Source organism: Salvelinus sp. IW2-2015, linkage group LG5 (assembly GCF_002910315.2).
Source record: "Salvelinus sp. IW2-2015 linkage group LG5, ASM291031v2, whole genome shotgun sequence".
Classification (NCBI taxonomy): Eukaryota; Metazoa; Chordata; class Actinopteri; order Salmoniformes; family Salmonidae; genus Salvelinus; species Salvelinus sp. IW2-2015.
Genome location: NC_036844.1, coordinates 11,253,082 through 11,265,878, shown reverse-complemented (window position 1 = coordinate 11,265,878; position 12,797 = coordinate 11,253,082). Strand labels below are relative to the sequence as shown.

The following is a 12,797-nucleotide window of genomic DNA, read 5'->3' as shown; positions in this document are numbered from 1 at the left end:
AGTCGGTTAAGATGGCCTCTCATGGAGATAACATGCGCAGTTTGAGCTACTCCGGTAAGTGAAGTTGCAGGCTTGCTCAGTGCTCCCCCCTCTCAATGAGGAATTTGGTTCTTGTTTGTTGTTCATGTAGTGAAAGGGCTTTATGTCAGAAATAAGGTATTTCTGTCTTTTTATAGTTTTTTCCATTTTAGAATAAGGCTGTAAAAAAGTGATGAGGTCTGCATGCTTTTCGAATGCACTGTAGATGCAGAGAAAAATTGATTATTTAACAAGCAGGAGCAGGCGGATCTGTGTGACTGTGAGTGACATCAGTGCACACCACACCCCTCCTTCAGCTTATAAAGGCAAACGGATCACGGTATCAAACCCTCTCAAAATCTAGASGAAGCCTGTGTTTGAGAAGGAGTGTCTTAAGTACAAGTGCAATCACCAATGATCATGGCACCAGCTGGAGCTAAGAGGGTAAGTCGAGACTTAATATGACCATCATTATGGCTGTAAAGGRATGCATGCCTATTGCGTAATGCACTTAGCCTTTTGCAGAACTATTGCAAAAGGTGCTAATGTATGTATTGCTTTGGTGTTAAGAGTTAAGAGTATGTTATTATAGGGATCAAAATGCTTATTTTAGTTCTAACTTCATCTGAACCCCTTGGTCTTGTTTGGCGCAATATATTCAAAAAAATCCATAGTGCATGCTTCATTGACTTTGGTTAACATAAGCTTCTACTACAACTCTATTATATAACCTTAGATCAGCGTTTCCTAAACTCGGTCCTCGGGACCCCATGGGGTGCGATGTTCACCCATTGGTGTCCCCAGGACCCAGTTTGGGAAACAATGCAATCGTTTACCAGTTGCGTATTTCATTCAGGGAGCTTTTTACGCATTTATTGCGGGTGCATATTTCATACTTGTAGAATGGAGAGCTAATTATGCAATGTTTGTGCAGAACATTCTGGAGCGCCTGGATGCAGGCGAGATTGTTATTGGGGACGGAGGTTTCGTCTTCGCCCTGGAGAAGAGGGGCTATGTGAAGGCGGGTCCCTGGACTCCTGAGGCTGCCGCCGAGCACCCCGAGGCTGGTAAACAATATCTAATCTTTGACTCCCTGGACCCTGCACACCAGTCATAGGCTAGCCTACATAGCATTTAGCGAAGCCTCTCCAACTTGTCCATCAGACGCACATCTTTCAACCAGATGAAGTTGAGAGAGCGTGAAGTTGTAAATAAATACTTAGCAAAAAGCCATATGAGTGAGTGACACTTACTCTTCTCGTTTCCAGTGAGACAGCTGCACCGCGAATTCCTGCGGGCGGGGTCAAATGTCATGCAGACTTTCACCTTCTACGCCAGCGACGATAAACTGGAGAACAGGGGTAACGCTCAGCGCTTCACCGTGAGTATCCGTCTGCAGCTGTTGGGAAAACTCACCAAGAGGAATGAATGAGAATGCCAGACCCATTCTGCTGTTACAGTTTGGCCATGCATTTCTAAGCAAGATTGTTCAATGACTGAATGGGATAAAAGTTTATATAAATAATTATTCCATCTATCTGTAAATCAGGTTTCCTATACATCTCTCGAAGCCTGAATGAAGCCTGTTCTTCTGTTCAGCACTGATTTATTTCCCAACCTGGGGTAGAACCTACTTGGCAGGTTTCACAACGGTGATAGATATAGAAGACATTGGGTGTGTTCCTCTGCCCAGGTGTTGCTGATGCCTGCCAGATCTTACAACACCTGGTTAGGTATTTTTTGTATCAGCTAATCACATCGTATGATATAGCAATCTGTCAGTCAATCACGTGACACTGACACATTGGTTGACGCATGCAACGTCTGAGCAGGGGAACGCAACCATTGTAGGCTACCTCAAACTACATCAATAGGGTTGTACACTAATCAATATTTGATTTACACCAGGGCACACAAATCAACGAGGCCGCCTGTGACCTGGCCAGGGAGGTGGCCAATGAGGGCGACGCGATGGTGGCGGGCGGGGTCTCCCAGACCCCCTCTTACTTGAGCTGCAAGTGTGAGGACGAGGTCAAGGGCATCTTCAAGAGGCAGCTTGATGTCTTCGTCAAGAAGAACGTCGATTTCATGATTGCAGAGGTAGGAACAGCATGTTGTACGCTCATATAGTAGATCCACTTCTTGCCCACATGGCACACTGATACCGTAAATCTGATTTTGACCTGACCGATTCTATGTGCAAAGGATCTTCACTTGGACAATGCTGGTTTCTGTATTGCTTGGGTTGTCACTTTTTTTACCCTGTGTGTTCGTGCAGTACTTTGAGCACGTGGAGGAGGCAGAGTGGGCTGTGCAGGTGCTGAAGACCTCGGGCAAGCCAGTGTGTGCCTCTCTGTGTATCGGCCCTGACGGAGACCTCAACGGAGTCAGCCCTGGAGACTGTGCCGTCCGGCTGGTCAAAGCTGGTATGGGACTTCATTTAGCTATAGATAGAGATATATCTCTCTCTCAGCAAAAAAAGAAATGTCCCTTTTTCAGGCCACTGTCTTTCAAAGATCATTCATAAAAATCCAAATAACTTCACAGATCTTCATTTTAAAGGGTTTAAACACTGTTTCCCATGCTTGTTCAAAGAACCATAAACAATTAATGAACATGCACCTGTGGAACGGTCGTTAAGACACTAACAGCTTACAGACGGCAGGCAATTAAGGTCACAGTTATGGCAACTTAGGACACTAAAGAGGCCTTTCTACGGAATCAGAAAAACACCAAAAGAAAGATGCCCAGGGTCCCTGCTCATCTGCGTGAACGTGCCTTAGGCATGCTGCAAGGAGGCATGAGGACTGCAGATGTGGCCAGGGCAATAAATGCAATTTTCGTTCTGTGAGACGCCTAAGACAGCGCAACAGGGCGGACAGCTGATCGTCCTTGCAGTGGCAGACACGTGTAACAACACCTGCACAGGATCGGTACATCCGAACATCACACCTGTGGGACAGGTACAGGATGGCAACAACTGCCGAGTTACACCAGGAACGCACAATCCCTCCATCAGTGCTCAGACTGTTCGCAATAGGCTGAGAGAGGCTGACTGAGGGCTTGTAGGCCTGTTGTAAGGCAGGTCCTCACCATACATAACCGGCAACAACGTCGCCTATGGGCACAAACCACCATCGCTGGACCAGACAGGACTGGCATAAAGTGCTTTTCACTGACGAGTTGGGGTTTTGTCTCACCAGGGGTGATGGATGGATTCACGATTATCGTCGAAGGAATGAGCGTTACACCGAGGCCTGTACTCTGGCGCGGGATCGATTTGGAGGTGGAGAGTCCGTCATGGTCTTGGCGGCGTGTCACAGCATCATCGGACTGAGCTTGTTGTCATTGCAGGCAATCTCAACGCTGTGCGTTACAGGGAAGACATCCTCCTCCCTCATGTGGTACCCTTCCTGCAGGCTCATCCTGACATGACCCTCCAGCATGACAATGCCACCAGCCATACTGCTCGTTCTGTGCGTGATTTCCTGCAAGCAGGAATGTCAGTGTTCTGCCATGGTCAGCGATGAACCCGGATCTCAATCCCATTGAGCACGTCTGGGACCTGTTGGATCGGAGGGTGAGCAACTTGGCAACTTGCAGATGCTTTGGTGGAAGAGTGGGGTAACATCTCACAGCAAGAACTGGCAAAGCTGGTGCAGTCCATGAGGAGGAGATGCACTGCAGTACTTAATGCAGCTGGTGGCCACACCAGATACTGACTTGTGACCCCCCCCCCTTTGTTCGGGGACACATTATTCCATTTCTYTTAGTCACATGTCTGTGGAACTTGTTAAGTTTGTCTCAGTTATTGAATCTTATGTTCATTCAAATATTTACACATGTTAAGTTTGCTGAACATAAACGCAGTTGACAGTGAGAGGACGTTTCTTTTTTTGCTGAGTTTATATGCACACTCTCTCTCTCAACAGGAGCCAATATTGTGGGCATCAACTGTCACTTTGACCCCATGACCTGTGTGAAGACGGTGAAAATGATGAAGGAGGGTGTGGAGAGGGCGGGGCTGAAGGCCCACTACATGGTCCAGCCTCTGGCCTTCCACACCCCTGACTGCAACTGCCAGGGATTCATCGACCTGCCAGAGTTCCCCTTCGGTACGTACACAGATCTCCATCGCCATCTCTCTCCTGCCCACTAGGTCGTCTTTTTCTGTTTCTCTTTCCTCCTTCCTTTCTCCTAATTTCTCTTCTCTTTTCCAACTCCCTCTCTCTGACTGCATGTCTGTCTCTCCCCCAGGTCTGGAGCCCAGGATTCTGACCAGGTGGGACATGCACAAGTACGCTAGGGAAGCATTCAACGTTGGCATCCGTTTCATCGGCGGCTGCTGCGGCTTCGAGCCCTACCACATCAGGGCTGTGGCTGAGGAGCTGGCCACAGAGAGAGGCTGCCTGCCCGCTGCCTCAGAGAAGCACGGTAACTGGGGTGCTGGTCTGGAGATGCACACCAAGCCATGGGTCCGTGCCAGGTAAGGAGACCGTATACACCACACGGGTACAAATTAGTTAGATACCAGGAACCACAAAGGAGTGTCCTTATATGACTCCAGTCCAAAATTGCAAAAGTTCAGTTATTTAACTTAAATGGTTACTGTAAAACACATGAGGTTAGACATAGTACTGTACCATTTTATTACCAGCTTATTACTCCCATGTCTGGAGTATACATTTGACCTTTTACATTTTCAATCCCCCACCTCTCCCTTCCCCCTCTGTTCCTCTCTCCCCCAGGGCTCGCCGTGACTACTGGGAGAAGTTGATGCCAGCATCCGGCCGTCCCAAGTGTCCCTCCATGTCCACCCCTGACAGCTGGGGTGTCACCAAGGGCCATGCCGACCTGATGCAGCACAAAGAGGCCACCAGCCAGGAAGAGCTCAAACCCCTGTTTGAGAAGGCCAAGGCCAGCCACTGAGCACTCTTTCTGGGTTAGGAGAGGGAGGTGGAGCCCRCTGGAGGAAAACCGAAGGAGTGGCGTGCACTCTGAAGGAGTGGTGTGTTGTGGTTTGATAAAGGCAGAGGGGAGAACTCCCACACATTCCCTTTTTAAAGAAGTTTACATAACAAAAATAATTAGATGGAAGTCTTATTGTTCTGTTTTGATTTCTAGGACCATCTTGTGAACCAAAAGTTATTCTTATGATTTCATTCAGATTTGCAGCATCTCTAGATGGTATAGCTCCATTGTATTCTCTTCTGTAATAATTCTAAAGTGATTATGGTAGAGATGCATCTAATTTCTAAARAACTGGATTTCAAACTTGATATGTGCCTTACTCAGACAGAATGTTACAGCAATCATCAAGCCATTGATAKGTACTGTGAGTTAAACAAACAAACCAAAACGTTGCCCCCGGTGGTGCGTCCTCCAGAGTGTGCTGCTGATCTTGTGACTATTGAAACGCATAAGATTAGAAATAAAAGTGAAAGCGTGTTACCGAACCTACTGTGACCACAATGTTAAATAGCTGGTAAAGAATGTAGCATAGCCTAGTTCTGAATACATCTCGTGCCAAATAATGTCTATACCAAATGAAAGTTTTGACTTCATAACTGTAGTTTGATTCAATAAACTTCCACTTGACCTTGTATGTGATGACATTTCTTCATTGTGTGGGGTATCCTATCAACATGTTGGTGTTTTGAAACCTCAAGCTACCAAAATACTCTTACATACACAGAATACCAAGATAAAACTATTGAAAAAAGACAATCGCAGCAAAATCTGAATTGATTTATTTCCAAAACATTATTGTAAATGTTTCTGAAATGACAAATAACCAAATAGCTTCAAAGTACAATCCAAATGAGTASGAAAAAGCTATTTCACTGTCATTCRACCCTTACAAAAAGTCCTGCAGGTTCTGCTGGATTCCTGCAAGAATTTACCTGACCCTGCAGGAATTACTTTAGCTGCATTTACATTTAACATTTACATTTAAGTCATTTAGCAGACGCTCTTATCCAGAGCGACTTACAAATTGGTGCATTCACCTTATGATATCCAGTGGAACAACCACTCTTTTAAGGGGGGGGGGGTTAGAAGGGTTACTTTATCTTATCCTAGGTATTCCTTAAAGGGTAGGTTTCCGGTTGTCTCCGGAAGCGTAGGTGTCTAGACTCCGCTCGACTGCGCTGTTGCGCGTGAGGGAGTTTGTTCGCACCATTGGGGTGCAGTAGCTAGCAGCAACAGTTGTTTGACTGGGCTGAGCGGCGAACTGTTACTTCCTAGCAGGAAGGGAGGCGAAGCAGGCAGTAGGTGATGACCGCAGTGCCTTGTTTGGGTGTAGGGCTCGATCAGAGCCTGAAGGTACGGAGGTGCGTTCCCCTCAAGAGCTCCGTAGGCAAGCACCATGGTCTCTTGTAGCGGTGCGAGCTTCAACGGGAAGCCAGTGGAGAGAGCGGAGGAGCGGGAGTGACGTGTGAGAGCTTGGGAAGGTTGAACACCAGACGGGCTGCGGCGTTCTGGATGAGTTGTAGGGTTTAATGGCACAGGCGAGGGAGCGCCAGCCAACAGCGAGTTTTGCAAAGTTATCTCAGACGGGAGATGAACAAGTGCCTGGATTAGGAACCTGCGCCGCTTCCTGTGTGAGCTAGGGTCGTACTCGGCGACCATGCTTGTAGAGCATGAACCTACAGGCAGGGTCACCGCCTTGAATGTTAGTTGAGAACGCAGGGTGTTGTCAGGATCACGCACGGTTCTTAGCACTCTGGGAGGAGGACACAATGGAGTTGTCACCGTGAGGCAGATCTGGACGGGCAACGTCGCCTTCCGGCAGGAGAGCACGCTCCGTTTGCCGAGGTTCAGCTTTGAGGTGGTGATCGCTCATCCACTGATATGTCTGCCAGACATGCAGAGATGCGATCGCCACCTGGTTATCAGAGGGGGGAAAGGAGAAGATTAATTGTGTGTCGTCTGCATGAGCAATGAGTAGGAGAGACCATGTGAGGATATGAAGAGCCAAGTACTTGGTGTATAGCGAGAACTAGGAGAGGGCCTAGAACAGAGCCTGGGGACCCAGTGGTGAGAGCCGTGGTGCGGAGACAGATTCTCGACAGCCACCTGGTAGGAGCGACTGTTGGGTAGGACGCAATCCAAGCGTGGGCGCGCCGGAGATGCCCAACTCGGAGAGGGTGGAGAGGAGGATCTGATGGTTCACAGTATCAAAGGCAAGCGATAGGTCTAGAAGGATGAGAGCAGAGAGAGAGAGTTGCTTTAGCAGTGCGAGCGCCTCGTGACAACAGAGAAGAGGCAGTCTCAGTTGAATGACTAGTCTTGACTGACTGATTTGGATCAAGAAGGTCATTCTGAAGAGAGTAGCAGGAGAGCTGGCCAAGGACGGCACGTCAAGAGTTTTGGAGAGAAAGAAAGAAGGGATACTGGTCTGTAGTGTTGACATCGGAGGGATCGAGTGTAGTTTTTTTCAGAAGGGGTGCAACTCTGCTCTCTTGAAGACGGAAGGGACGTAGCAGCGTCAAGGATGAGTTGATGAGCGAGGTGAGGTAAGGGAGAAGGTCTCCGAAATGGTCTGGAGAGAGAGGCAGGGGATAGGGTCAAGCGGGCAGGTTGTTGGGCGCGGCCGTCACAAGACGCGAGATTTCTCTGGAGAGGAGGGAGAAAGAGGTCAAAGCACAGGGTAGGGCAGTGTGAGCAACACCAGCGGTGTCGTTTGACTTAGCAAACGAGGATCGGATGTCGTCGACCTTCTTTTCAAAATGGTTGACGAAGTCATCCGCAGAGAGGGAGGAGGGGGAGGAGGGGGAGGAGGATTCAGGAGGGAGGAGAAGGTGGCAAAGGCCTTCCTAGGGGTTAGAGGCAGATGCTTGGAATTTAGAGTGGTAGAAAGTGGCTTTAGCAGCAGAGACAGAAGAGGAGAATGTAGAGAGGGAGGAGTGAAAGGATGCCAGGTCCGCAGGGAGGCGAGTTTTCCTTCATTCCGTCGGCTGCGGGAGCCTGTTCTGTGAGCTCGCAATGAGACGTCGAGCCACGGAGCAGGAGGGGAGGACCGAGCCGGCTGGAGGATAGGGGACATAGAGAGTCAAAGGATGCAGGGGGAGGGAGGAGGGTTGACGGAGGCAGAATCAGGAGATAGGTTGGAGAAGGTTTTGAGGGCAGAGGGAAGAGATGATAGGATGGAAGAGGAGAGAGTAGCCGGGGAGGGAGCGAGCAAGGTTGGGACGGCGCGATACCATCCGAGTAGGGGCAGTATGGGAAGTGTTGGATGAGAGCGAGAGGGAAAAGGATACAAGGAGTTGGTTGGAGACTTGGAGGGGAGTTGCATGAGATTAGTGGAAGAACAGCATCTAGTAAAGATGATGCGTCAAGCGTATTGCCTTGCCTTGTGAGTAGGAGGGGAAGGTGAGAGGGTGAGGTCAAAAGAGAGAGGATGGAAAGAAAGGAGGCAGAGAGGAATGAGTCAAAGGTAGACGTGGGGAGGTTAAAGTACCCAGAACTGTGAGAGGGAGCCATCCTCAGGAAAGGAACTTATCAGGGCATCAAGCTATTGATGAACTCTCAAGGGAACCTGCGAGGGCGATAAATGATACGGATGTTAGCTTGAAGGGTGGTAACTGTGACAGCATGGAATTTCAAAGGAGGTGATAGACAGATGCGGTCAGGGGAGAAAGAGAGATGTCCACTTGGGAGAGCTAGGATCCAGTGCCACCCCCGCTGACCAGAAGCTCTCGGGGTTGTGCGAGAACACGTGGCAGACGAGGCAGAGAGCAGTAGGAGTAGCAGTGTTATCAGTGGTAATCCATGTTTCCGTCAGTGCAAGAAGTCGAGGACTGGAGGGAAGCATAGGCTGAGGATGAATCTGCCTTGTTGGCCGCAGATCGGCAGTTCAGAGGCTGCCGGAGACCTGGAACTCCACGTGGGTCGTGCGCGGCTGGGACACCAAATTAGAGTAGCAGCGGCTCGCGGTGTGAAGCGTTGTATGGTCTGTGCAGAGAGGAAGAAGAGGATAGACAGACACATAGTTGACAGGCTACAGAAGGGTACGCTAATGCAAAGGAGATTGGAATGACAAGTGGTACTACACGTCTCGAATGTTCAGAAAGTTAAGCTTACGTTGCAAAAAAATCTTATTGATAAAATGATATAGTACTGCTGGCTGGTGAAATAGGCTAGCTAGCAGTGGCTGCGTTGTTGACTTTGTTGTGAAAGTGTAGCTGGCTAGGTAACCTCTAACTGGCATGGTAACCTCGACAATTATTCTAGACTACACAATTATCTCTGATACAAAGACAGCAAGACAACTATGTAGCTAGCTAACACTACGCTAATCAAGTCGTTCCGTTGTAATGTAATAGTTTCGACAGTGCTACTATTCGGTAGGAGTTGGCCTAGCTAGCGTGTTAGCTAGCAGTGTTGACTAGGTTAGGAGAACGGCAGCGGGCGGACGAAAATAGCTGCTAGCTAACCGATAATTACTCTAAACTACCATTATTTAGATACAAAGACAGCAAAGACAACTATGTAGCTAGCTAACACTACACTAATCAAGTCGTTCCGTTGTAATGTAATAGTTTATAGTTTATACAGTGCTGCTATTCGGTGGCTAGCTGGCTAGCTGGCTAGCTAGCAGTGTTGACTACGTTACGTTAGGACGACGAAAAATAGCTGGCTAGCGAACCTCAATAATTACTCTAAACTACACAATTATCTTTGATACAAAGACGGCTATGTAGCTAGCTAAGATCAAACAAATCAAACCGTTGTACTGTAATGAAATGAAATGAAATGTAATACTACCTGAGGAGCGAAAGCGGAATGCGACTACTCGCTCCAACCCGGAAGTGCTTAACATTTACACAGGCAGCCCAATTCTGATGTTTTGTCCACTAATTGGTATTTGGACCAATCACATCAGTCAGATCTTTTCACTTCAGATCTTTTTAGAGCTGATCTGATTAGTCAAAAGACCAATGAGTGAAAAAAATATCAGCGTCACATCTGCTCCTGTCACGCCCTCTACTTCTCATTCTGTGTCTCCCTAACCTGCCACCACTCCCCCAGTGCTCTCTCCCTCTGTGTGTGTGTGTATGTGATTGTGTGTGGAGACAGGTGTGCTAGAGGCGGCGCAGATCCCCACCAGCTGCAACCTGTTCCATAATCAAGGCCTCTACAAATACTCAGCCCTGCCACTTCCACACTGTCAGTTTGTAGTCTCTGCTAAGTCAGTCTGCGTTGCTAGCCGCTTGTTCCTGCATAGATCTTGTTATCCTGTTGTGCCTGTTTTTCCCTAGCCTGGCGCTGGTTTTCTCTCCACTACAGTTCCGGCTGATCTGACTCTGTTCCCTGTCTCCAGTCCCTCGTCTCGTCAGCCCTGCTTCCCTGCCCTGGACCCACGCTCTACTAGTTCCTTGAATTTTGCTCCAGACCTACTTACCCTGCCCTTACTTACCCTGCCCTTACTTGCCTCAGCCTCAGTTCCTGGTTCCCTGCTACCTGGCCTGTAAGACAATCATGGTACCAATAAATGCTTCTAATACACCAGATATGTCCTTGAACCGATTATTTAAAAATCACACACAGAAGATTTCATTCACTATAGAAGTGCTTTCCTCACCATCTTAAATAAGCATGCCCCATTCAAAAAATGTAGAACCAGGAACAGATATAGCCCTTGGTTCACTCCAGACCTGACTGCCKTTGACCAGCACAAAAACATCCTGTGGTGTACTGAATTAGCATCGAATATCCCCTGCGATATGCAACTTTTCAGGGAAGTTAGGAATGCAAAGGCTAGCTTTTTCAAACATAAATTTGCATCCTGTACCACAAACTCCAAAAAGTTCTGGGACACTGTAAAGTCCATGGAGAATAAGAGCACCTCCTCCCAGCTGCACACTGCACTGAGGCTAGGAAACACTGTCACCACCGATAAATCCACGATYATTGAGAATTTCAATAAGCGTTTTTCTACGGCTGGCCAAGCTTTCCACCTGGCTACCCCTACCCCGGTCAACAGCTTTGCACCCCCCACAGCAACTTGCCCAAGCCTCCCCCATTCTCCTTCACCCAAATCCAGATAGCTGATGTTCTGAAAGAGCTGCAAAATCTGGACCCCTACAAATTAACTGGGCTAGACAATCTAGACCCTCTGTTTCTAAAATGATTCGCTGCCATTGTTGCAACCCCTATTACTAGCCTGTTCAACCTCTCTTTCGTATCGATTGGAAAAAGATTGGAAAGATTGGAAAGCTGTCGCAGTCATCCCCCTCTTCAAAGGGGGTGACACTCTAGACCCAAACTGTTACAGACCTATATCTATCCTACCCTGCCTTTCTAAGGTCTTCGAAAGCCAGGTTAATAAACAGATCACCGACCATATCGAATCCCACCATACCTTCTCCGCTATCTGGTTTCCGAGCTGGTCATGGGTGCACCTTAGCCACGCTCAAGGTCCTAAATGATATAACTGCCATCAAAAAAGACAATACTGTGCAGCCACATTCATCGACCTGGCCAAGGCTTTTGACTCTGTCAATCACTACATTCTTATTGGCAGACTCAACTGCCTTGGTTTCTCAAATGACTGCCTCACCTAGTTCACCAACTACTTCAGAGTTCAGTGTGTCAAATCGGAGGGCCTGTTGTCTGGACCTCTGGCAGTCTCTATGGGGGTGCCACAGGGTTCAATTCTCGGGCCGACTCTTCTCTGTATACATCAATGATGTCGCTCTTTCTGCTGGTGACTCTCTGATCCACCTCTACGCAGACGACACCATTCTGTATACTTCTGGCCCTTTTTGGGACACTGTGTTAACTAACCTCCAGACGAGCTTCAATGCCATATAACTCTCCTTCTGTGGCCTCCAACTGCTCTTAAATGCAAGTAAAACTAAATGRATGCTCTTCAACCGATCGCTYCCKYCACCTGCCCSCCCGTCCAGCATCACTACTCTGGACGGTTCTGACTCACTGGTTACCCCTAAAGCCAATTCATCCTTTGGCCGCCTTTCCTTCCAGTTCTCTGRTGCCAATGACTTAAACYAATTGCAAAAATCACTGAAGCTGGAGACTCATATCTCCCTCCCTAACTTTAACGCATCAGCTGTCAGAGCATCTTACAGATCATTGCACCTGTACATAGCCCACCTGTAAATAGCCCACCCAACTACCTCATCCCCATATTGTTTTTTTGTTTTTTTGCTCCTTTGCACCCCAGTATCTCTACTTGCACATTCATCTTCTGCACATCTATCACTCCAGTGTTTAATTGCTAAATTGTAATTACTTCACCACTACGGCCTATTTATTGCCCGACCTCCCTAATGTTACTCATTTGCACACACTGTATATAGACTTTTCTATTGTGTTATTGACTGTACGTTTTTTTTATTCCATGTGTAACTCTGTGTTGTTGTTTGTGTTGCTTTGCTTTATCTTGGCCAGGTCTCAGTTGTAAATGAGAACMTGTTCTCAACTGGCCTACCTGGTTAAATAAAGGTGAAATAAAAATATATATAAAGAAAAGCAGTAAGGATCATTTAGTTGCTAATGGCATCCTGCAGTACCCCGGGTTGGCCGTCAATGAGAGGGGGCAGCACTGATCTAGCCTGCAACGTCACTTCCTGGAGTAGCTAAAAGGGAGCATTTATGTCCAGCGAGGAAGAGGCCAAGCAAAAGGTTTTACTCCGCCCAAAATCTGTCCACCAAAAGAAGGAGTTTTTGTATGGAGGTCAATGAGTGTCTAATTTGGTTAACAAAAAATGTAATGGTTTATTTGCTCGTGTGGCTTATTTGATCTAAGGTTTCGT

General features: G+C 47.7%; 1 protein-coding gene across 1 annotated transcript; it reads left to right on the top strand.

The window, feature by feature from the left end:
• The first annotated feature begins 349 nt into the window (after positions 1–349).
• LOC111963903 (betaine--homocysteine S-methyltransferase 1) lies at positions 350–5,621 on the top strand. The gene is made up of 8 exons (XM_023987467.2): positions 350–462; positions 953–1,085; positions 1,287–1,399; positions 1,927–2,118; positions 2,297–2,444; positions 3,951–4,133; positions 4,276–4,504; positions 4,767–5,621. The coding sequence occupies exons 1-8, from the start codon at positions 433–435 to the stop codon at positions 4,945–4,947; spliced, it is 1,209 nt and encodes a 402-aa protein (XP_023843235.1). The 5' UTR covers positions 350–432; the 3' UTR covers positions 4,948–5,621.
• The last annotated feature ends 7,176 nt before the right edge of the window (positions 5,622–12,797 follow it).